At 44.4% G+C, this 24871-nt stretch overlaps 1 protein-coding gene across 1 annotated transcript in view; it reads left to right on the plus strand.

Annotated features, from left to right (window-relative positions):
* The first annotated feature begins 12872 nt into the window (after positions 1-12872).
* Positions 12873-24871, plus strand: part of LOC121545595 (beta-catenin-like protein 1) — a 56171-nt gene continuing 44172 nt past the window's right edge. The window contains exons 1-3 of the mRNA XM_041856257.2: positions 12873-13019; positions 14599-14784; positions 14906-15012. Coding sequence (XP_041712191.2) covers positions 12990-13019; positions 14599-14784; positions 14906-15012 — 323 coding nt within the window. The 5' untranslated portion in view covers positions 12873-12989. The remainder of the gene's footprint in view (positions 13020-14598; positions 14785-14905; positions 15013-24871) is intronic.

The following is a 24871-nucleotide window of genomic DNA, read 5'->3' on the forward strand; positions in this document are numbered from 1 at the left end:
GCATCCTATTCTCTCATCAACCTGCACTACTAATTCCTGGGCATGGCTCTCCACCGGCGCCAGATCGTTGTTCTTACTAGAGCGGTAACTTGGCTCACCAGTAGAGTAAATTGTCTTTGTCTTCAGCCTGGCTCTTTACTCTCCTTAACCTGTCGTTTGTTTTGTCTTCAGTTCAGACATACCTCCCAACCTGCCTGCCTGCCTTCCAGCCTGCCTGCCTGCCTGCCTGCCTCAGCCTCTCCTTCCTCCGGAGCCGACTAGCCCACTCTGTTCCTTTTCTTCAGTTGTTTTTGGACTAAGACAAATTGAACTTTTTATTAAAATAATTTTTGTTTCTTCCACTCCCTTAGTCGTGTTTTGTTTCTCTGAGTGCTGGGTTTAACCATAGCTTAACAGAGTTCTTGGGGTTGTACTCATCCTTCTTCTTCCTCCAAACACGGCGAGTGGAGTTTAGACCAAAAAGCTCTATATTTGTCTCATCAGACCACATGACCTTCTCCCATTCCTCCTCTGGATCATCCAGATGGTCATTGGCAAACTTCAGACGGGCCTGGACATGTGCTGGCTTGAGCAGGGGGACCTTGCGTGCGCTGCAGGATTTTAATCCATGACGGCGTAGTGTGTTACTAATGGTTTTCTTTGAGACTGTGCTCCGAGCTCTCTTCAGGTCATTGACCAGGTCATGCCGTGTAGTTCTGGGCTGATCCCTCACCTTCCTCATGATCATTGATGCCCCACGAGGTGAGATCTTGCATGGAGCCACAGACCGAGGGTGATTGACCGTCATCTTGAACTTCTTCCATTTTCTAATAATTGCGCCAACAGTTGTTGCCTTCTCACCAAGCTGCTTGCCTATTGTCCTGTAGCCCATCCCAGCTTTGTGCAGGTCTACAATTGTATCCCTGATGTCCTTACACAGCTCTCTGGTCTTGGCCATTGTGGAGAGGTTGGAGTCTGTTTGATTGAGTGTGTGGACAGGTGTCTTTTATACAGGTAACGAGTTCAAACAGGTGCAGTTAATAAAGGTAATGAGTGGAGAACAGGAGGGCTTCTTAAAGAAAAACTAACAGGTCTGTGAGAGCCGGAATTCTTACTGGTTTGTAGGTGATCAAATACTTATGTCATGCAATAAAATGCAAATGAATTACTTAAAAATCATACAATGTGATTTTCTGGATTTTTGTTTTAGATTCCGTCTCTCACAGTTGAAGTGTACCTATGATAAAAATGACAGACCTCTACATGCTTTGTAAGTAGGAAAACCTGCAAAATCGGCAGTGTATCAAATACTTGTTCTCCCCACTGTACATGTACATATTACCTCAATTACCTCAACCACCTCGTACACCCAGCACATTGACTCGGTACCGGTACTCCTTGTATATAGTCTCATAATTGTAATTTTATTGTGCTACTATTTTCTTATTTCTTTGGCTAATTTTACTTACTTTTTAACTCTGCATTGTTGGGAAATGGCTCGTAAGTACGCATTTAAGTCTACACCTATTGTATTCGGCGCATGTAACAAATAAAATTGGATTTGATTTGAATTAGAATTAACATATTTGCTATGTGCTTGTGTTTTATTGAGGTGAACACATCCTTGTGGTAAGCGGTGGGAAAGAAGAGCAAATCAGCATATTGAGGACTAAGAACACAAAAGGGTAGATGGTCAAGATCACACCTGCGCTCCTTCTCTCCTCCTCTCCGTGTCTGTCTGTTTGAGATGGCTCATGTAGTCCTAGAAGGGGATTTCATCTCACCTTGGACACTCTCTGGAGTCCCTCCATGTGTTCAGAGCATGTGCACCTGTATGGTATACATATTAGGACATACGTGCTACATCAGACTCATAGCATGTAGGTTTCATCTGATGTAGTGGTCCTTTATAACTCAGTTGGTAGAGCATGGTGCTTGTAATGCCAGGGTAGTGGGTTTGATTCCCGGGACCACCCATATGTAAAATGTATGCACGCATGACTGTAAGTCGCTCTGGATAAAAGTGTCTGCTAAATTGCATATATTATTATATTATAGCATGTATGTCCTAATATGTACACCGTACACCTGCTCTTCCTCCCTCCATACGCCTGTGGAGAGCTAATGAGATGTGGGCTAATTTACATGAAGGCCATGCACTCTTCAAAGCCCCATGGCGGCAGGCAGCAAACCACAGTGGTCTGGTCACCATGGCCCTCACTTCAGCATTCTGATAGGGTCTGCAATTCTCTGTCAACATTTGATTTCACGCTGCCTGGATCGTGCTCTCAGAGGAGGGGAGGTCGCCCCATGGCTCACATCAACAAAGAGGACCCCTTGCTAATTTTGTTTAGATTCGCCAAAGACTCATATTATGTAATAAATAATGTTGGTGATGCTTTAAAAATGCCATAAAATCTGAACTTTTAAGTGAAAATGTATTTGAGACTTTTTTTTAAACCTTTTTGTGTTATCTGCCTCCATTAGTGTTACTTTTAATTAAAATGTAATTCTGGCTCTTATCAAGGTCTCACACCTGACTTTCCCAGCTCTGCTCCCATGTGAGTCCCATGTATCCAGACCTGCCATCCACCTCAAACCTTCTCCCTGGGCCCTGCAGCTGTTATCACTGTGTTCGCCCCTGACCTCTCACATCTGTTTGAATTAGCTTCCTTACTATATAGGGGAGTACATTCAGTCTCAGCACAATAATTTTAATGTAAGATTAATAGGGAGGCAAGTAGCCTAGTGGTTAGAGCGTTGGGTCAGGACCCGAAAGGTCGCTGGTTTGAATACCCGAGCCGACAAGCTGAAAAATCTGTCTATATGCCCTTGAGCAAGGCACTTAACCCTAATTTGCTCCAGGGGTGCCGTACTACTATGACTGACCCTGTAAAACAACACATTACACTGCACCTATCCAGTGTATGTGACAGTAAAAACATGTTTTATATACACTGAACAAAAATATAAACGTAAAGTGTGTAAAATATCATTACACAGGTGCACCTTGTACCGGGGACAATTAAAGACAACTCTAAAATGTGCAGTTTTGTCATACAACACAATGCCACAGATGTCTCAAGTTTTGAGGGAGCGTGCAATTGGCATGCTGACTGCAGAAAATTACTACAGAAATGTCCATCAGAGCTGTTAACAGAGAATTTGATGTTCATTTCTCTGCCAACGTCGTTTTAGAGAATTTGGCTGTAAGTCCAACCGGCCTCACAACCGCAGACCACGTGTATGGTGTTGTGTGGGTGAGCGGTTTGCTGATGTCAAGGTTGTAAACAGAGTGGTGGCGGTGGGGTTATGGTATGTGCAGGCATAAGTTACGAACAACGAACAAAATTGAATTTTATCAATGTCAATTTGAATGCCAGGCACAGGAGGTTGGTGGTACCTTAATTGGGGAGAATGGGCTTGTGGTAATGGCTGGAGCGGAATTGAGTGGAATGGTATCAAATACATCAAACACATGGTTTGATGCCATTCCATTTGCTCCGTCCCAGACATTATTATGAGCCGTTCTCCCCTCAGCAGCCTCCACTCATGCACAGAGATACCGTGGGGAGATCCTGAGGCCCATGGTCGTGCCATTCATCCGCCATCATCACCTCATGTTTCAGCATGATAATGCATGTCCCCATGTTGCATGGATCTGTACACAATTCTGAAAATGTCCAAGTTCTTTTATGGCCTGCATTCTCACCAGACATGTCACCCATTGGATCGACGTGTACGACAGCGTGTTCCAGTTCCTGCAATACCCAGCAACTTCGCACAGCCATTAAAGAGGAGTGGGACAACATTCCACAGGCCACAATCAACAGCCTGATCAACTCTATGCGAAGGAGATGTGTCGCGTTGCCTGAGGCAAATGGTTGTCACACCAGATACTGACAGATTTTCTGATCCACGCCCCTACCTTTATTTTTAGGGTATCTGTGACTAACAGATGCATATCTGTATTCCCAGTCATGTGAAATTCATAGATTAGGGCCTAATGAATTTATTTCAATTGACTGATTTCTTTATGTGAACTGTAATGCAATAAAATCTTTGAAATTGTTGCATTTTGTGTTTATATTTTTGTTCAGTACAGTGGGGAAAAAAGTATTTAGTCAGCCACCAATTGTGCAAGTTCTCCCACTTAAAAAGATGAGAGAGGCCTGTAATTTTCATCATAGGTACACGTCAACTATGACAGACAAATTGAGAAAAAAAAATCCCGAAAATCACATTGTAGGATTTTTAATGAATTTATTTGCAAATTATGGTGGAAAATAAGTATTTGGTCACCTACAAACAAGCAAGATTTCTGGCTCTCACAGACCTGTAACTTCTTCTTTAAGAGGCTCCTCTGTCCTCCACTCGTTACCTGTATTAATGGCACCTGTTTGAACTTGTTATCAGTATAAAAGACACCTGTCCACAACCTCAAACAGTCACACTCCAAACTCCACTATGGCCAAGACCAAAGAGCTGTCAAAGGACACCAGAAACAAAATTGAAGACCTGCACCAGGCTTGGAAGACTGAATCTGCAATAGGTAAGCAGCTTGGTTTGAAGAAATCAACTGTGGGAGCAATTATTAGGAAATGGAAGACATACAAGACCACTGATAATCTCCCTCGATCTGTGGCTCCACGCAAGATCTCACCCCGTGGGGTCAAAATGATCACAAGAATGGTGAGCAAAAATCCCAGAACCACACGGGGGGACCTAGTGAATGACCTGCAGAGAGCTGGGACCAAAGTAACAAAGCCTACCATCAGTAACACACTACGCCGCCAGGGACTCAAATCCTGCAGTGCCAGACGTGTCCCCCTGCTTAAGCCAGTACATGTCCAGGCCCGTCTGAAGTTTGCTAGAGTGTATTTGGATGATCCAGAAGAGGATTGGGAGAATGTCATATGGTCAGATGAAACCAAAATAGAACTTTTTGGTAAAAACTCAACTCGTCGTGTTTGGAGGACAAAGAATGCTTAGTTGCATCCAAAGAACACCATACCTACTGTGAAGCATGGGGGTGGAAACATCATGCTTTGGGGCTGTTTTTCTGCAAAGGGACCAGGACGACTGATCCGTGTAAAGGAAAGAATGAATGGGGCCATGTATCGTGAGATTTTGAGTGAAAACCTCCTTCCATCAGCCAGGGCATTGAAGATGAAACGTGGCTGGGTCTTTCAGCATGACAATGATCCCAAACACACCGCCCGGGCAACGAAGGAGTGGCTTCGTAAGAAGCCTTTCAAGGTCCTGGAGTGGCCTAGCCAGTCTCCAGATCTCAACCCCATAGAAAATCTATGGAGGGAGTTGAAAGTCTGTGTTGCCCAGCGACAGCCCCAAAACATCACTGCTCTAGAGGAGATCTGCATGGAGGAATGGGCCAAAATACCAGCAACAGTGTGTGAAAACCTTGTGAAGACTTACAGAAAACGTTTGACCTGTGTCATTGCCAACAAAGGGTATATAACAAAGTATTGAGAAACTTTTGTTATTGACCAAATACTTATTTTCCACCATAATTTGCAAATAAATTCATTAAAAATCCTACAATGTGATTTTCTGGAATTTTTCATTTTGTCTGTCATAGTTGACGTGTACCTATGATGAAAATTACAGGCCTCTCTCATCTTTTTAAGTGGGAGAACTTGCACAATTGGTGGCTGACTAAATACTTTTTTTCCCCACTGTATATATATTTTTTGCATCCAGAACCAAATCAGCTATACTTGACTCCGTTAAGGCTGTCATGAGAGACTAATGTAAGATAAAATCAGTGGTGGAAAAAGTACCCAATGACTCAAGTAAAATGTCACCCAGTAAAATACTACTTGAGTAAAAGTCTAAAAGTTTTTGGTTTTAAATATAATTAAGTATCAAAAGTAAATGTAATTGCTAAAATATACTTAAGTATCAAAAGAAAAAGTAAAAGTATCAATAATTTCACATTCCTTACATTAAGTAAACCAGACGGCATGATTTTCTTGTTTTATTATTTTACGGATAGCCAGGGGCACACTCCAACACTCAGACATAATTCACAAATGAAGCATTTGTGTTTAGTGAGTCCGCCAGATCAGAGGCTGTAGGGATGACCAGGGATGTTCTCTTCATAAGTGTGTGAATTGGCACATTTTTCTGTCCTGCAGGGCATTCGAAATGTAACTAGTACTTTTGGAAGTCAGGGAAAATGTATGGAGTAATTATTTTCTTTAGAAATGTAGTGGAGTAAAAGTAAATGTTTTCAAAACTATAAATAGTAAAGTAAAGTACAGATACCCCAAAAAACTACATATATAGTACTTTAAGGTATTTTTACTTAAGTACTTTACACCACTGGATAAAATACATAAGGTGAGCTATTCAGGGGTATCATATGTCTTTTCAATAGATGGTACCCTGACCTCGATATTGTAATAGTGAATGTAATAGTGAATGTGAATTCAAGGTTAAAAGGTAGACTGAGCGTATTGACATACAGTGCCTTCGGAAAGCATTCAGACCCCTTGACTTTTTCCACATTATGTTAGGTTACAAACTTATTCTAAAATTGATTAAATTGTGCAAACATCAATCTACACACAATACCCCATAATGACAAAGCAAAAACAGGTGTTTAGAAATGTTTGCAAATGTATTACAAATAAAAAATATCACATTTACATAAGTATTCAGACCGTTTACTCAGTACTTTGTTGAAGCACCTTTGGCAGCGATTACAGCATTGAGTCTTCTTGGGTATTACGCTACAAGCTTGACACACCTGTATTTGGGGTGTTTCTCCCATTCTTCTCTACAGATCCTCTCAAGCTCTGTTAGGTTGGATGGGGAGCGTCGCTGCACAGCTATTTTCAGGTCTCTCCAGAGATGTTAGATCGGGTTCAAGTCCGGGCTCTGGCTGGGCCATTCAAGGACATTCAGAGACTTGTCCCAAAGCCACTCGTGCGTTGTCTTGGCTGGGTGCTTAGGATCGTTGTCCTGTTGGAAGGTGAATCCTGACTAGTCCCTGCCGCTGAGAAACATCCTCACAGCATGATGCTGCCACCACTATGCTTCACCGTAGGGGTGGTGCCAGGTTTCCTCCAGACTTGACACTTGGCATTCAGGCCAAAGAGTTCAATCTTGGTTTCATCAGACCAGAAAATCTTTTTAGGTGCCTTTTGGCAAACTCCAGACGGGCTGTCATTTGCCTTTTACTGAGGAGTGGCTTCCGTCTGGCCACTCTACCATAAAGGCCTGATTGGTGGAGTGCTGCAGAGATGGTTGTCCTTCTGGAAGTTTCTCCCATCTCCACAGAGGAACTCTAGAGCTCTTGGTCACCTCCCTGACCAAGGCCCTTCTCCCCCGATTGCTCAGTTTGGCTGGGCGGCCAGCTCAAGGAAGAGTCTTGGTGGTTCCAAACTTCTTCCATTTAAGAATGATGGAGGCCACTGTGTTCTTGGGGACCTTCAATGCTGCAGAAATGTTTTAGTACCATTCCCCAGATCTGTGCCTCGATACAATCCTGTCTCGGAGCTCTACGGACAATTCCTTCGACCTCATGGCTTGGTTTTTGCTCTGACATGCACTGTCAACTGTGGGACTTTATATACACGTGTGTGCCTTTCCAAATAATTTCCAATCAATTGAATTTACCACAGGTGGACTCCAGTCAAGTTGTAGAAACATCTCATGATCAATGGAAACAGGATGCACTTGAGCTCTATTTCAAGTCTCATAGCAAAGGGTCTGAATACTTATGTAAATAAGGTATTTCTGTTTTATATTTTTAATACATTTGCAAACATTTATTTTATTTTATTTTTATTTAATCAATTTTAGAGTAAGGCTGTAACGTAATAAAATGTTGAAAAAGTCTAGGGGTCTGAATACTTTTCGAAGGCTAAACAGCATAGTGGGTCAATTTCCGCAACCACTAAGAGCGTTGAAGCGTGAGGCTCAACTTCTCCTCTCTTTTGGTGCCCTGGCTACCACGCTGTGAACAGCATGAAGGGAACCCGTGCACATGCGCAGATACTGTATGAGACCGTGTGAGAGCGAAGTCTTGCATCTCGCTTATCTCAATATCTGTGGTGCTGCTCTACCTTTAAGCTTTATCAAAGCATGGTACAGTATGTATCCCTCTATCAAAGGTTATAGCGAGGTATCGATCACATTTATTTATAATCAATCACATTTAATTATAAAGCCCTTTTTACATCAGCAGATGTAGGTATGCAAGTTCTGGTTCTGAGAGGCAGTAATCGATACAGACTTAATCTCATGTCTGGCACTCGGTCCCTGAATGGTTTGTATTCATCATAGGAGTTGTGTGAAGTATTCATAGAAAATATTGAAGACTATGAAAATGTGATTTATAAGCGTCACTTGTGCCTGAAATTACCTCACAGCAAGAGTGGAGGCAATATAAGGAGGCAGGATTTGCCACAAAACTGAAGTGTGCGTGTGTATGTAACTTTATGCAAGAGGTTCTAAGATGTTTTGTGCACACATTTTTTGTATACTGTATGTGTCTTTAGGTGCCTGTCTCTGTCTGATGATAATATTTGTGTATGTGAGTGTGTGTGTGTGTGTGTGTGTGTGTGTGTGCACATTGGCTGCCCCAAGCACTGCACCTGGTCCTTTAGCAATCAGCCAAAGCACAGGCCTCCGGAGAATCGCAGTGAACATTTACATTTACATCATTTAGCAGACGCTCTTATCCAGAGCGACTTACAAATTGGTGCATTCAACTTATGATAGCCAGTGGGACAACCACTTTTTTTTATGGGGGGTAGAAGGATTACTTTATACTATTCCAGGTATTCCTTAAAGAGGTAGGGTTTCAAGTGTCTCCGGAAGGTGGTCAGTGACTCTGCTGTCCAGGCGTCGTGGGGGAGCTTGTTCCACCATTGGGGTGCCAGAGCAGCGAATAGCTTTGACTGGGCTGAGCGGGAACATATTCGTTCCAAGATGAAATTCATTAGCTTTCGCCTGTGTTATCTCAACCCGTTTCTCTCTCTCTCTCTCTCTCTCTCTCTCTCTCTCTCTCTCTCTCTCTCTCTCTCTCTCTCTCTCTCTCTCTCTCTCTCTCTCTCTCTCTCTCTCTCTCTCTCTCTCTCTCTCTCTCTCTCTCTCTCTCTCTCTCTCTCTCTCTCTCTCTCTCTCCCACGCCACAAGCCAGCCAACACTGCTGTGTTAGACACAGGAATCCTACAGGTCCTAACCTGCTCTGGGTCGCAAAATTTTTTTGTATGGTGATGATAAAAGCTTGTCTATCCTTATCTAGAAAGCACCACACAAGCATGCATCTGTCACTTCCGATTCATCCATGTACATCAAAACATATGGGGTGTATGGACAGCAAGTTTCACTTATTCAAATTTGCTGATTTATTTTCAATGTAGATTTATTTCAGCCTTTCTGCAACCACTGAGATGATAAGGAGATTCTTACATTCAACATAGGCTCCAGATTAAGATTGTTATATTAAGGAAAAAAAACCATCCCTATACACCCCACTTAACTATCCAACCTCTGTATATTTACAGTACAGCTGACAAACCTATTTCCGCACAAGGCCAAATTCTAGTCTCGTCATAATCTGTATTTATTGATTCTGTATCATTGATACACTTTTTTTCCTGCTGTTTAAGACCCCTTGACCCCTCGATTGACACACCCTGAATACTGTCACAAGCTAACAGGTACAGATGTAGGATCTTAATTTGAGCCAGTTTGCAGCAGGAAAATAATCCTGCAGCTACAGGAAATGTGAATTATTAAGTGAATTATAATTAATAGACATTAATGTAGGGGTTGATATTTTTTGTGAGGGAAAAATCAAGTCTGAAATTTGAAAGTGGAAATTACTAACGTCAGAAGCGTTTTTAAACCTCAAATACATTGTAGGAAAGTTATCAAATTAAGATCCTACACCTGTATAGGCCTACAACACTTGTTTTGGGGAGGGAAACATGTGTGGGGTGGAAATATCTCAGAATGAATTGTGCAATTCATTTGATTGCACCATCTGACTCATGGGCCAAACTGATGTTAAATAATGAAGTCACAGTGTGGAGCCCGGCACACTCATTGTAGCTGCTCTGCTGTGATGCAATCATTGGTGACCTCCGCAGATTAGCGTAATCAGCTCTCACAGCTTGTGTGAAATTATATTGCTCTGTATGAAAGGAAACGGATGGAATTCAATGGAAAGGATCCAGCGACACAGCCCAAATACATTGGGGGGAAGAGATGTCATTAACACAGTGAGCCGACACTGTGAAAAGCCCAGCATCTTCAGGGATCATGGTACAAGTTAATTTCATTCTGTTGAACAGGGGAGATTAATGGTGGCTTTGGGGTTCAGCAGGAGGAAACAAGAGTTGATTGATTAAACCTTTTTTTTTGTTACTACTTTTTGCCAAATGGTCCTTGAAAGTCATTGCTCACAATGATGACTGCACTGCAGCTGGACAGACATGAGGAACCCTGTCATCTGTGACATCTCCTGTTTTATGTTTTACAGTACCTGCCTTTCACTGACTCTCCTCAGGCATGCATCCCTAATGGTACATATTCCTATATAGCACTTGCAGTGGTGGCTGGTGGCACTTTAAATGGGGAGGATGGGCTAATATTGGCTGGAACAGAATTCATGGAATGGTCTCAAACACATCAAACACCTGGTTTCCATGTGTTTGATACCATTCCATTCACTTAATTCCATTCATGATTATGAACCGTCCTCCCCTCACCAGCCTCCTCTACCAGTGCTTGTTATTCACATCCAATGTGCGTCATGTCTTTGTTGTGCAGGTTGATTTCATTTGGGATCCTGAGGAGCTGAATATGAATTAATTTTGAGGCAGACATCACATTCTGATAAGGCTTTCCTTCTGTCAGGGGATCCCCTTGCAGATGGTTGTTGATTAACATTGCTGTCAGAGCCACTATTAGGAATATGCTCCTGCATGTTGATTTGAATGCCATAAGGACAAAGTGGAGGAAACTGTAACCAGTAACCACATCTTATGTTGATTAAAGGAAGACTCAGCGATATAACGTAGATACAGAAAGTAAACATCATAGTGTGTCAATTTCCGCATCAACTAAGAGCATTGAAGCGCAAGGCTCAACTTCTCCTCTGTTTTGGTCCTGTGGCTCCCACGCTGTAACAGCATGAAGCGAACCCATGCACATGCACAGATGTGTGACTGTGTGAGAGCGAAGTCTTGCATCTCGCTCATCTCAGTATCTGTGGTGCTGCTTGTGGCAATTGGATTTTCACTGAGTCTATAATAAAGTGCAGTTATAGGCTTTTCTATACGGTTTCCTTGACCATCTTTGTGTTAAGGAACAGGTTAAAGTCTTTAAAACAATAGTTAGTTGATGTTGTATCTGTGTATTAAAGATTAAACAAGGTGTTGACTGCAGTTAATCAAGTTATAAGTCTGGAGGAGGATAGAGAGTTTTTAATAGCACCACAGCTGGCCTTGTTTTATTGCTTTAGGAGGGAGGTAATAGAAAAACTACAACAACCAGAGGGCCATAAAAATCCTTGTTAATTAAGTATATGGATAATTATTTTCAGCCAAACATTAATTTTACAGGTTTAATAGATGTTTCAACGGTTTCTTTCTAAGTGCCTTGGGCATGGTTTGTAATGCAGTACCATTAATCAACTGGGTTCTTCCTCCAACTTTAAGTCTTTATAAGAACAGTAACAATGTTCTCTTATGTCTTCACAGGAAAGTTTCACCCAAGCAAAACACCCAGACAGGACAGAGTTATATAGCCATGGAGAACATTAAAATAACAATTGTGGACTCCTTGAAATGGAAAAAGCCTACATTAAATTTAGCATTACCACACACTGCTCATCATTCACGGCTGCCAAGGTTATGAGAGATGTCACCTCCAGAAGTGTTTATTGGAGCCCTTATGGTATATTTTCCATCTCAAACACAGCATGTGAGGTAAGACAGATTTTAATTACTTACATAGCAGGGGGTTTTGGAGACCCTGCTGACCGGTGACCATAGCCACTCACATTTTTCTCCTTCTTTGGTTATCAACACCTGTTTATCAACACCCTGCTTGGCTTTTATACAGTAGGGTTATCTTCACTGGATTGGTAAGAACAACCATATTATAACAGCGTCATGAAGTGTGCATATTTTGCCTTGCCAAAGTGCTTATGTTTCTAACTTAGAATTTTACTGCCCGTCTCCTCTCTTTTCCCTTTTTCCCCTTTTCCCTAGCATCGCAAGCTTGACTGGTTTACAATGGCCTCCTGTTTGGATGTTGTTGCTATTGCACTACTGTCACAGATCGCTGGTCACAGTGAAGGGTGACAACATGGAGGCCCCCGCCAGACAACACTCATAAATACTGAATGATCCAGATTGAAAAGGTGTTTTTCTGCTTGTCTCACATGCAGCCTTGCGCTGAATCTTTATTTCTCTTTTATTTTTTTTACAGACACTTGTGAAAACTCTGTTAGAGGACTTTCAAGGCTGTATAGAGTGTGTACATGTATTTGTGTGTTACTGTGTGTGTGTGTGCATATGTTGCATCATGCCATAGTTGCTCTGTAATTCTTTTTAAATTAATAACAGTATTATGATGATGTAATTACAATGCTGTAAACTGCAGATATGGTGCAGGAAACAAATCATGAAAATAAAATAAAAAGCCCTGTAAAAGTTACCACCTGCATAATTATCGTATAACAATAAATTTAAATTAAATGTCACTCTATGGTATCTGTGGAACTTGTAAAGTAAACAGGAAAACGTGTTGCCTCTTAATTTATGGAGACCTACGGCTAAGGACCTTAGAATTTCAAGTCCCCATCACGGTTCTCCAAAGCAAGTCTCCTCTTCAGAATATTACGACAACGAAGTGCTTTACGGTAACATTTGTGTTTTAAGTTTGTAGCGGGACATTGCTAGGCTAACATAGCCAGTATTCATTGTGGATAACTGTAACGTTTGCCCAAAACTTAACATTTCGTCATGGACGTAGGCGAGCTACTGAATTATCAGGTAATTAGCTAGTTAGACATATCCTTAGTGTTTGCTGCAACTGTTAGCCAGCTAGCTAATTTACCGGAGCTAGCTAGCAGAATAAACGTGCTGTAAACGCCGTCTTTGACCATAGCCCTACATTGCTAGCTAACTGGCTAACATGATGGGTAGTTAGCAAATAAACCAAGTTCGCTAAGCTAGTTAGTGTTGTGACAAATGAAAGAGAGTTGGCTATCTGATGTCAAGTTAGCCTAGCTAGCTAGCACATCACGAACTAACGTTAACAAGACCCTAACGTTACGTTAGTGAGCTAACGTACTTAGCTAACTAACGTTAACTAACTGACGTTAGCTAGCTTGTGATGCAAACTCTTGCCTAGCTCAGCCAAAGAGATTTGCTATTTGTTCTATCTAAAGTGATGTTGCTTTCATGGAATGTCATTTCTTGAGCACAAGATACACTACATGGTCAAAAGTATGTGGACATTCCAAAATCCCATTCCAAAATCATGGACATTAATATGGAGTTGGTCCCCCCCATTCGCTGCTATAACAGCCTCCACTGTTCTGGGAAGGCTTTCCACTAGATGTTGGAACATTGCTGCGGGAACTTGCTTCCATTCAGCCACAAGAGCATTAGTGAGGTCGGGCACTGGTGTTGGGCGATTAGGCCTGGCTCGCAGTCGGTGTTCCATTTCATCCCAAAGGTGTTGGATGGGGTTGAGGTCAGGGCTCTGTGCAGGCCTGTCACGTTCTTCCACACCAATCTCGACAAACCATTTCTTTATGCACATGGCATTGTCATGCTAAAACAGGAAAGGGCCTTCCCCAAACTGTTGCCACAAAGTTGGAAGCACAATCGTCTAGAATGTCATTGTATGCTGGAGCGTTAAGATTTTCCTTCACTGGAACTAAGGAACCTAGCCCGAACCATGAAAAACAGCCCCAGACCATTATTCCTCCTACACCAAACTTTACAGTTGGCACTATGCATTGGGGCAGGTAGCGTTCTCCCGGCATCCGCCAAACCCAGATTCGTCCGTCGGACTGCCAGATGGTGAAGCGCGATTCATCACTCCAGAGAACGCGTTTCCACTGCTCCAGAACGCGCTTCAGAACTCTGCGGTTCCGTTCTGTGAGCTTGTGTAGCTGACCACTTCGCGGCTGAGCCGTTGTTGCTCCTAGACGTTTCCACTTCACAGTAACAGCACTTACAGTTGACCGGGGCAGCTCTATCAGGGCAGAAATTTGACGAACTGACTTGTTGGAAAGGTGGCATCCTATTATGGTGCCATGTTGAAAGTCACAGCTCTTCAGTAAGGCCATTCTTCTGCCAATGTTTGTCTATGGAGATTGCATGGCGGTGTGCTCAATTTTATACACCTGTCAGCAACGGGTGTGGAATCCACTAATTTGAAGGGGTGTCAACATACTTTTGGCCAGGTAGTGTATATCAAAGAAAATCAAGTGCTATTTGCATGTAAAGATTAATGCATTTGCTCCATTGTTTACTTTTTGCTTAGATACATTGCAAAGCCTTATGACTTGACCTCCCTGTTTTGATGTACCTGCTTAACATGGTGTTATCTTCATTGTAGCCTGATAGGGGGGCAAAGCGTCTACGGGCTGGGGATGATGATGATGTTGATGACCCCAGAAGCAAGAAGGTTGGCAGAGAACTGGCCAGACACCTGGAGAGAGATGACAGTGAGGACCCGAGTGGTGACAGGAAGAGGATACTGGAGAAACTCATGGATGACGATGAGGATGCAGACGACCAAGAGGTGGGGAAAGTTTTACTGACATGATAAAGCATGCATGCAGAGTTAAATGCGCTGATCTTGTTCCTAAAATAATTTTTTTTGTCTTGGTAACACTTTTCACAAGAGGGCACTCTGTTTTCAGGGTGAACCAGTGGATGAGAGTTCGGTGAAGAAAATGATCCTGACCTTTGAAAAAAGGTCCTACAAAAACCAAGAGCTGAGGATAAAGTTCCCAGACACCCCGGGGAGGTGAGTTTATGAGAGGGACATTTATACATAGGGCTGTGACGGTCATGGAACTTTGGATGTCGGTAATTGGTCAGCCAAATGACCGCGGTCATCATAATAACCATTCTAATAGCTATTATTATTATATATACAGTACTAGTCAAATGTTTGGACACACCTACTCATTCCAGGGTTTTTCTTTATTTTTAAAATTTTCTACATTGTAGAATAATAGTGAAGACATCAAAATTATAAAATAACACATGGAATCATGTAGAAACCAAAAAAGTGTTAAACAAATCAAAATATATTTTATATTCTTCAAAGTAGCCACCCTTTGCCTTGATGACAGCTTTGCACACTCTTGGCATTCTCTCAACCAGCTTCACCTGGAATGCTTTTCCAACAGTCTTGAAGGAGTTCCCACATATGCTGAGCACTTGTTAGCTGCTTTTCCTTCACTCTGCGGTCAAATTCATCCCAAACCATCTCAATTGGGTTGAGGTCAGGTGATTGTGGAGGCCAGGTCATCTGATGCAGCACTCCATCACTCTCCTTCTTGGTCAAATAGCCCTTACACAGCCTGGAGGTGTATTGGGTCATTGTCCTGTTGAAAAACAAATGATAGTCCCACCAAGCGCAAACCAGATGGGATGGCGTATCGCTGCAGAATGCTGTGGTAGACATGCTGGTTAAGTGTGCCTTGAATTCTAAATAAATCACAGACAGTATCACCAGCAAAACACCCCCACAACTCCTCTACCATGCTTCACGGTGGGCACCACACATGCAGAGATCATCCGTTCACCTACTCTGCGTCTCACAAAGACACGGCGGTTGGAACCAAAAATCACAAATTTGGACTCATCAGACCAAAGGACAGATTTCCACCGGTCTCATGTCAATTGCTTGTGTTTTTTGGCCCAAGCAAGTCTCTTCTTCTTATTGGTGTCCTTTAGTAGTGGTTTCTTTGCAGCAATTTGACCATGAAAGCCTGATTCACACAGTCTCGTCTGAACAGTTGATGTTGAGATGTCTGTTACTTGAACTCTGTGAAGCATTTATTTGGGCTGCAATCTGAGGTGCAGTTAACACTAATGAACTTATCCTCTGCAGCAGAGGTAACTCTGGGTCTTCCTTTCCTGTGGTGGTCCTAATGAGAGCCAGTTTCTTCTGCACCTGGAATGCATTTCAATTAACAGGTGTGCCTTGTTAAAAGTTCATTTGTGGAATTTCTTTCCTTAATGCGTTTGAGCCAATCAGTTGTGCTGTGACAAGGTAGGGGTGGTATACAGAAGATAGCCCTATTTGGTAAAAGACGAAGTCCATATTATGGCAAGAACAGCTCAAATAAGCAAAGAGAAACGACAGTCCATCATTACTTTAAGACATGAAGGTCAGTCAATCCGGAAAATGTCAAGAACTTTGAAAGTTTCTTCAAGTGAAGTCGCAAAAACCATCAAGCGCTATGAAGAAACTGGCTCTCATGAGGACCACCACAGGAAAGGAAGACCCAGAGTTACCTCTGCTGCAGAGGATAAATTCATTAGTGTTAACTGCACCTCAGATTGCAGCCCAAATAAATGCTTCACAGAGTTCAAGTAACAGACACATCTCAACATCAACTGTTCAGACGAGACTGTGTGAATCAGGATTTCATGGTCAAATTGCTGCCAAGAAACCACTACTAAAGGACACCAATAAGAAGAAGAGACTTGCTTGGGCCAAAAAACACAAGCAATTGACATGAGACCGGTGGAAATCTGTCCTTTGGTCTGATGAGTCCAAATTTGTGATTTTTGGTTCCAACCGCCGTGTCTTTGTGAGACGCAAGAGTAGGTGAACGGATTATCTCTGCATGTGTGGTGCCCACCGTGAAGCATGGTAGAGGCGTTGTGGGGGTGTTTTGCTGGTGATACTGTCTGTGATTTATTTAGAATTCAAGGCACACAGCATTCTGCAGCGATACGCCATCCCATCTGGTTTGCGCTTGGTGGGACTATCATTTGATTTTCAACAGGACAATGACCCAATACACCTCCAGGCTGTGTCAGGGCGATTTGACCAAGAAGTAGAGTGATGGAGTGCTGCATCAGATGACCTGGCCTCCACAATCACCTTACCTCAACCCAATTGAGATGGTTTGGGATGAGTTTGACCGCAGAGTGAAGGAAAAGCAGCTCAGCATATGTGGTAACTCCTTCAAGACTGTTGGTAAAGCATTCCAGGTGAAGCTGGTTGAGAGAATGTCAAGAGTGTGCAAAACTGTCAGCAAGGCAAAGGGTGGCTACTTTAAAGAATATAAAATATATTTTGATTTGTTTAACACTTTTTTGGTTTCTACATGTTTCCATATGTGTTATTTCATAGTTTTGATGTCTTCACTATTATTCTACAATGTAGAAAATAGTACAACTATAGAAAAACCCTTGAATGAGTAGGTGTGTCCAAACTTTTGACTGGTACTGTGTGTGTGTGTGTATGTATGTATGTATGTATGTATGTATGTGTATATATATATACAGTGGGGAGAACAAGTATTTGATACACTGCCGATTTTGCAGGTTTTCCTACTTACAAAGCATGTAGATGTCTGTAATTTTTATCATAGGTACACTTCAACTGTGAGAGACGGAATCTAAAACAAAAATCCAGAAAATCACATTGTATGATTTTTAAGTAATTAATTTGCATTTTATTGCATGACATACAGTGAGGGAAAAAAGTATTTGATCCCCTGCTGATTTTGTATGTTTGCCCACTGACAAAGAAATGATCAGTCTATCATTTTAATGGTAGGTTTATTTGAACTGTGAGAGACAGAATAACAACAAAAAAATCCAGAAAAACGCATGTCAAAAATATAATAAATTGATTTGCATTTTAATGAGGGAAATAAGTATTTGACCCCCTCTCAATCAGAAAGATTTCTGGCTCCCAGGTGTCTTTTATACAGGTAACGAGCTGAGATTAGGAGCACACTCTTAAAGGGAGTGCTCCTAATCTCAGTTTGTTACCTGTATAAAAGACACCTGTCCACAGAAGCAATCAATCAATCAGATTCCAAACTCTCCACCATGGCCAATACCAAAGAGCTCTCCAAGGATGTCAGGGACAAGATTGTAGACCTACACAAGGCTGGAATGGGCTACAAGACCATCGCCAAGTAGCTTGGTGAGAAGGTGACAACAGTTGGTGCGATTATTCGCAAATGGAAGAAACAAAATAACTGTCAATCTCCCTCAGCCTGGGGCTCCATGCAAGATCTCACCTCGTGGAGTTGCAATGATCATGAGAACGGTGAGGAATCAGCCCAGAACTACACGGGAGGATCTTGTCAATGATCTCAAGGCAGCTGGGACCATAGTCACCAAGAAAACAATTGGTAAAACACTACGCCGTGAAGGACTGAAATCCTGCAGCGCCCGCAAGGTCACCCTGCTCAAGAAAGCACATATACAGGGCCGTCTGAAGTTTGCCAATGAACATCTGAATGATTCAGAGGAGAACTAGGTGAAAGTGTTGTGGTCAGATGAGACCAAAATCGAGCTCTTTGGCATCAACTCAACTCGCCGTGTTTGGAGGAGGAGGAATGCTGCCTATGACCCCAAGAACACCATCCCCACCGTCAAACATGGAGGTGGAAACATTATGCTTTGGGGGTGTTTTTCTGCTAAGGGGACAGGACAACTTCACCGCATCAAAGGGACGATGGACGGGGCCATGTACCGTCAAATCTTGGGTGAGAACCTCCTTCCCTCAGCCAGGGCATTGAAAATGGGTCTTGGATGGGTATTCCAGCATGACGATGACCCAAAACACACGGCCAAGGCAACAAAGGAGTGGCTCAAGAAGAAGCACATTAAGGTCCTGGAGTGGCCTAGCCAGTCTCCAGACCTTAATCCCATAGAAAATCTGTGGAGGGAGCTGAAGGTTCGAGTTGCCAAACGTCAGCCTCAACCTTAATGACTTGGAGAAGATCTGCAAAGAGGAGTGGGACAAAATCCCTCCTGAGATGAGTGCAAACCTGGTGGCCAACTACAAGAACGTCTGACCTCTGTGATTGCCAACAAGGGTTTTGCCACCAAGTACTAAGTCATGTTTTGCAGAGGGGTCAAATACTTATTTCCCTCATTAAAATGCAAATGAATTTATAACATTTTTGACATGCGTATTTTTCTGTTTTTTGTTGTTATTCTGTCTCTCACTGTTCAAATAAACCTACCATTAAAATTATAGACGTATCATTTCTTTTTCCAGTTGGCAAACGTACAAAATCAGCATGGGATCAAATACTTTTTTCCCTCACTGTAAGTATTTGATCACCTACCAACCAGTAAGAATTCCAGCTCTCACAGACCTGTTAGTTTTTCTTTAAGAAGCCCTCCTGTTCTCCACTCATTACCTGTATTAACTGCACCTGTTTGAACTCGTTACCTGTATAAAAGACACCTGTCCACACACTCAATCAAACAGACTCCAACTTCTCCACAATGGCCAAGACCAGAGAGCTGTGTAAGGACATCAGGGATAAAATTGTAGACCTGCACAAGGCTGGGATGGGCTACAGGACAATAGGCAAGCAGCTTGGTGAGAAGGCAACAACTGTTGGCGCAATTATTAGAAAATGGAAGAAGTTCAAGATGACGGTCAATCACCCTCGGTCTGGGGCTCCATGCAAGATCTCACCTCGTGGGGCATCAATGATCATGAGGAAGGTGTGGGATCAGCCCAGAACTACACGGCAGGACCTGGTCAATGACCTGAAGAGAGCTGGGACCACAGTCTCAAAGAAAACCATTAGTAACACACTACGCAGTCATTGATTAAAATCCTGCAGCGCACGCAAGGTCCCCCTGCTCAAGCCAGCGCATGTCCAGGCCCGTCTGAAGTTTGCCAATGACCATCTGGATGATCCAGAGGAGGAATGGGAGAAGGTCATGTGGTCTGATGAGACAAAAATATAGCTTTTTGGTCTAAACTCCACTCGCCGTGTTTGGAGGAAGAAGAAGGATGAGTACAACCTCAAGAACACCATCCCAACCGTGAAGCATGGAGGTGGAAACATCATTCTTTGGGGATGCTTTTCTGCAAAGGGGACAGGACGACTGCACCGTATTGAGGGGAGAATGGATGGGGCCATGTATCGCGAGATCTTGGTCTGCTAAATGGCATATTATTATTATAAAAATCTCCTTCCCTCAGTAAAAGCATTGAAGATGGGTCGTGGCTGGGTCTTCCAGCATGACAACGACCCGAAACACACAGCCAGGGCAACTAAGGAGTGGCTCCGTAAGAAGCATCTCAAGGTCCTGGAGTGGCCTAGCCAGTCTCCAGACCTGAACCCAATAGAAAATCTTTGGAGGGAGCTGAAAGTCCGTATTGCCCAGCGACAGCCCCGAAACCTGAAGGATCTGGAGAAGGTCTGTATGGAGGAGTGGGCCAAAATCCCTGCTGCAGTGTGTGCAAACCTCGTCAAGACCTACAGGAAACGTATGATCTCTGTAATTGCAAACAAAGGTTTCTGTACCAAATATTAAGTTCTGCTTTTCTGATGTAGCAAATACTTATGTCATGCAATAAAATGCAAATTAATTACTTAAAAATCATACAATGTGATTTTCTGGATTTTTGTTTTAGATTCCGTCTCTCACAGTTGTAAGTGTATCTATGATAAAAATTACAGACCTCTACATGCTTTGTAAGTAGGAAAACCTGCAAATCGGCAGTGTATCAAATACTTGTTCTCCCCACTGTATGTATATGTGTGTGTGTGTATATATATTGTGATGTCACGAGAGGCTGTGTCCTGGAGGGACGTTACAACCCCCTGAGATGGCTGCAAACCCAGACAGCTATGGCTCCATCTGCTGGTATGGTCGGGAACTCCAACCCTCTATGGCCAATCTTCCCACGCAGCTGAAACCAATCAGGAGGTGATGAGCTGAAGGTTTGTTGAAGGGAAGAGACACGGTCTCCAAGCTGGGCTCTCTGGAGGACAAGAGTGCTGCACGTCCACTTCCATGAGGAATATAAGGATTTGGAGATACTTACCTTTGGGAAATACTCACCTTTGGATATATGCACCTGTGGAAATACGTGTGGGACATTTGGAAGGACGTTTTGCTGGGTTGGCCACTAGCTGCAACGTGGAATACAGTAAGACTGGGGAAACGTTATTTGAGCGAGGGAGAGTTATGATTTTGGATGTGGAAGAGACATCCCTGAACTGTTAACCCTTAAAGAGCCACCAGAGAACAGAATTGTGTTATACTTTCGTTAGTTTCCCAAGACCTTTAATAAAATCCTTGTTTTGGTTGAACCTGGTCTCCTTGCACTACTTGAGCAATCCCGCTGAAAGCTGTGTAGCCTCTCGTGACTTCACAGATGGTGGAGAATACGGGCACGCTCAAGCGTTAATAGTGCATGTCAGAGGAGGATACCGAAGGTTTGATCACCCAGTTTTCCAAGTTGGCCGTAGGCTCCCCGCCGACTGAAATGGAGGACATATTGAAAGCCCTTGTTGCTGGCCAGCAAGCCCAGATGCAAGCAAACGTGGCTCTCTTGGAGGAGCAAAAGAAAGCCAACCTTCTGAAGGCAGAGGAATTGCAGTTGCAGAGACAGAGGGTGGTCCAAAATACCCGCCCAATAAAGGCAAGTGACTTTATATCTAAGATGGGAGCTACCGATGACATTGAGGCATACCTGCATGCATTTGAGGCCACGGCCACTAGGGAAGCCTGGCCCAAGCAACAGTGGGTTGGTCTGTTAGCCCCCTTTCTAACCGGGAAGCGCTGAATGCTGTCCGGGACCTGGGCCCTGACCAGGTTACTGACTATGATGCCCTGAAGTCTGAGATCCTCAGCAGATATGGACTCACAAAGTTTGGTATGGCCCAGCGCTTTCACAGTTGGACCTTCCAACCAGACCAACCTCCTCGGGCGCAGATGCATGAACTTGTCCGAATCGCAAGGAAATGGCTGGATCCGCAGAGGAATACAGCAGCGGCGGTGGTGGAGGCCGTTGTGGTGGATCGGTACCTACGCGCCCTGCCTTATGAGGCAAAACGGTTCATCAGTCAACAGGCCTTGACCACGGCTGATCTGACCGTGGAAGCTGTGGAAAAGTACCAGGCCACAGCGGAGATGCTGAATGCTTCCCGAAAAGACCCCAGGAGTGCGGCCCCACCACAAATGGGGAAAACCCGTCCAAAGGACCCCAAGGTTTCGAACCCCGCCGCGTCAGGACTTATCCCGGCTCCAGGGGGAGCCAGAAACCAGGCGGGTCCAAGAAGAGTACACCAGGATGGGGAACCTCGACAGTGTTACCGGTGTGGGGAGATGGGACATATCTCCTGGCAGTGTGGGAAACCAGCCGATGAACCTATGCCCACTGCGGAGTCCTCCAGCTCAGCACCCACACATCGTTTGCCTCGCTCTTGGGAGTCGTAGATGGCGGCCCAGATCGACCCCCCACCTGCCCGGTAACTGTGAATCACCATGATGTGGAGGCCTTACTGGATTCTGGTAGCCGGGCCACCCTGGTGCGTAAGGATTTGGTGGGCCCAACGTGTCTGACCCCGGGGAAAGTCCTCCCAGTTTCCTGTGTCCATGGGGACACCAGAGAATACCCCATTACTGAACTTACAATGACCAGCACACGGGGAACCATACACACGACGGCGGGGGTGGTTGATTCCCTCCCCGTCCCTGTCCTAATTGGACGAGACTGCCCAGCCTTTTACCCACTCTGGAGAGAGTCTCAGGAGAGGATAACCCGAGTACCTCGGAAACGGAGAGGCAAGACTCATCCTGGGAAGGCTCCGGTGCAATCCTCCGAGTTACTCACTCCCGCCCGGGCTCTGATAGGGATGGCAGGTGCCCAGACCGACACCGAGACTGGTCCGGATACGGGAGAAGAGAACGCAGCCCAGGAAAGTGCTCCGTTCTCCAGTGAAGAAGACGTCCCAGGCACCCAAGAGCTTCCCCCTCTCACAGGCCAGTATGGTACGGCTCAATTACAAGATCCTACTCTTGCAAATGCCTTAAGAAATGTGCAGGTATTAGAAGGTGTAGTGTTAGGTGATAAGACAACCCCCTACTTACCCCCATTTCGCAGTAAACCGGGGGTTAGTATATCAGATAGTCAAGAAAAATGAGGAAGTGCATGAACAGCTCCTCGTGCCACAGCCCTATCGGGCCACAGTACTCAACCTAGCCCACACACACCCGCTTAGGGGCCCACTTGGGGGTAGAGAAGACTAAGGAAAGAATCATGCAACGTTTCTTTTGGCCAGGAGTACACAAAGAGATAGAGAACTACTGCCGTAGTTGCCCTGAGTGTCAGCAGGTTGCGCCAAAGCCCACATATAGAAACCCGCTCATTCCCTTGCCCATTATCGAAACTCCTTTTGAGAGGATTGGATTAGACATAGTCGGGCCCTTACCGAAAAGTGCCAGGGGACATCAATACATTCTGGTCATTCTGGACTATGCGTCCCGGTACCCGGAGGCCATTCCGCTGAGGAAGGCTACATCCAGACAAATCGCCAAGGAGCTGTTCCGTCTCTCAACTAGTCTGGGAATCCCAAAAGAGATATTGACGGACCAAGGGACTCCATTCATGTCCAGGGTGATGAAAGAACTCTGTGCTTTACTGAAAATCAAACAGCTGAGAACCTCGGTCTACCACCCCCAGACAGATGGCCTAGTCGAACGCTTTTAACAAAACACTAAAATCCATGCTGCGGAAAGCGGTAGGGGGAAGATGGGCGCAACTGGGATCAGCTGTTACCATACATATTATTTGCGGTGAGAGAGGTACCTCAGTCTTCTACTGGTTTTTCACCCTTTGAGCTCTTGCTTTCCTACAGACCCAGAGGACTGCTCGACATCGCCAAGGAGGCCTGGGAGGAGCAGCCATGCCAACAGCGGACACTGATCGACCATGTAGGGGCTATGAGGGGAGAGAATGAAGGCCATCTATCCCATGATGCGGGAACACCTGGAGGCCAGTCAGCGGCAACAGCAAGCCTCCTACAACAGATCTGCTCAACCCAGGGAGTTTAAGCCGGGGGACAGAGTGCTGGTCCTGGTGCCAACCGTTGAGTGCAAATTCCTGGCAACCTGGCAAGGACCATATGAGGTCATTGAACGCATGGGAGAAGTAAACTACAAGGTGAGGCAACCAGATAAAAGGAAAACTGAGCAGATTTATCATGTTAACCTTTTAAAGAAGTGGCACGCCAGAGAGGCGCTGTTCAGCTCTCTACCCCCCACAGAGACCCAGGAACCGGCGCGAGAAGAGGTTCAGCTGGGTCCAAATCTGTCCCCACATCAACGACAGATGGCCCTGGAACTCGTGGAGCAGAACCAGGATGTCTTCTCCTCCCTTCCCGGTCACACAGAGGTGGTCCAACATGAGATCCGCACCATGCCTGGCCGAACGGTAAACCAGCGCCCGTACCGCGTGCCAGAGGCTCGTAAAGTGGTTATACAGAAGGAGGTAAGGAAGATGCGGGAGTTGGGAGTAATCGAAGAGTCCCACAGTGCCTGGGCAAGTCCCATCGTACTAGTTCCCAAGCCAGACGGTTCAGTACGATTTTGTAATGACTATCGAAAGTTGAATGAAGTGTCTGAATTTGATGCATACCCAATGCCTCGTGTCGATGATTTAATAGACTCCTTGGGGCATGCTCGTTTCCTAACCACTCTTGATCTCACAAAAGGCTACTGGCAGGTGCCCTTGACCCCGGCGTCTAAGGAGAAGACAGCCTTTGCCACCCCCGGGAGGGGCTCTACCAGTATACCCGACTTCCGTTTGGTCTCCACGGGGCACCTGCCACGTTCCAACGCCTGATGGATCGAGTCCTTGCGCCCCA

This window comes from Coregonus clupeaformis, chromosome 30 (assembly GCF_020615455.1).
Source record: "Coregonus clupeaformis isolate EN_2021a chromosome 30, ASM2061545v1, whole genome shotgun sequence".
NCBI lineage: Eukaryota > Metazoa > Chordata > Actinopteri > Salmoniformes > Salmonidae > Coregonus > Coregonus clupeaformis.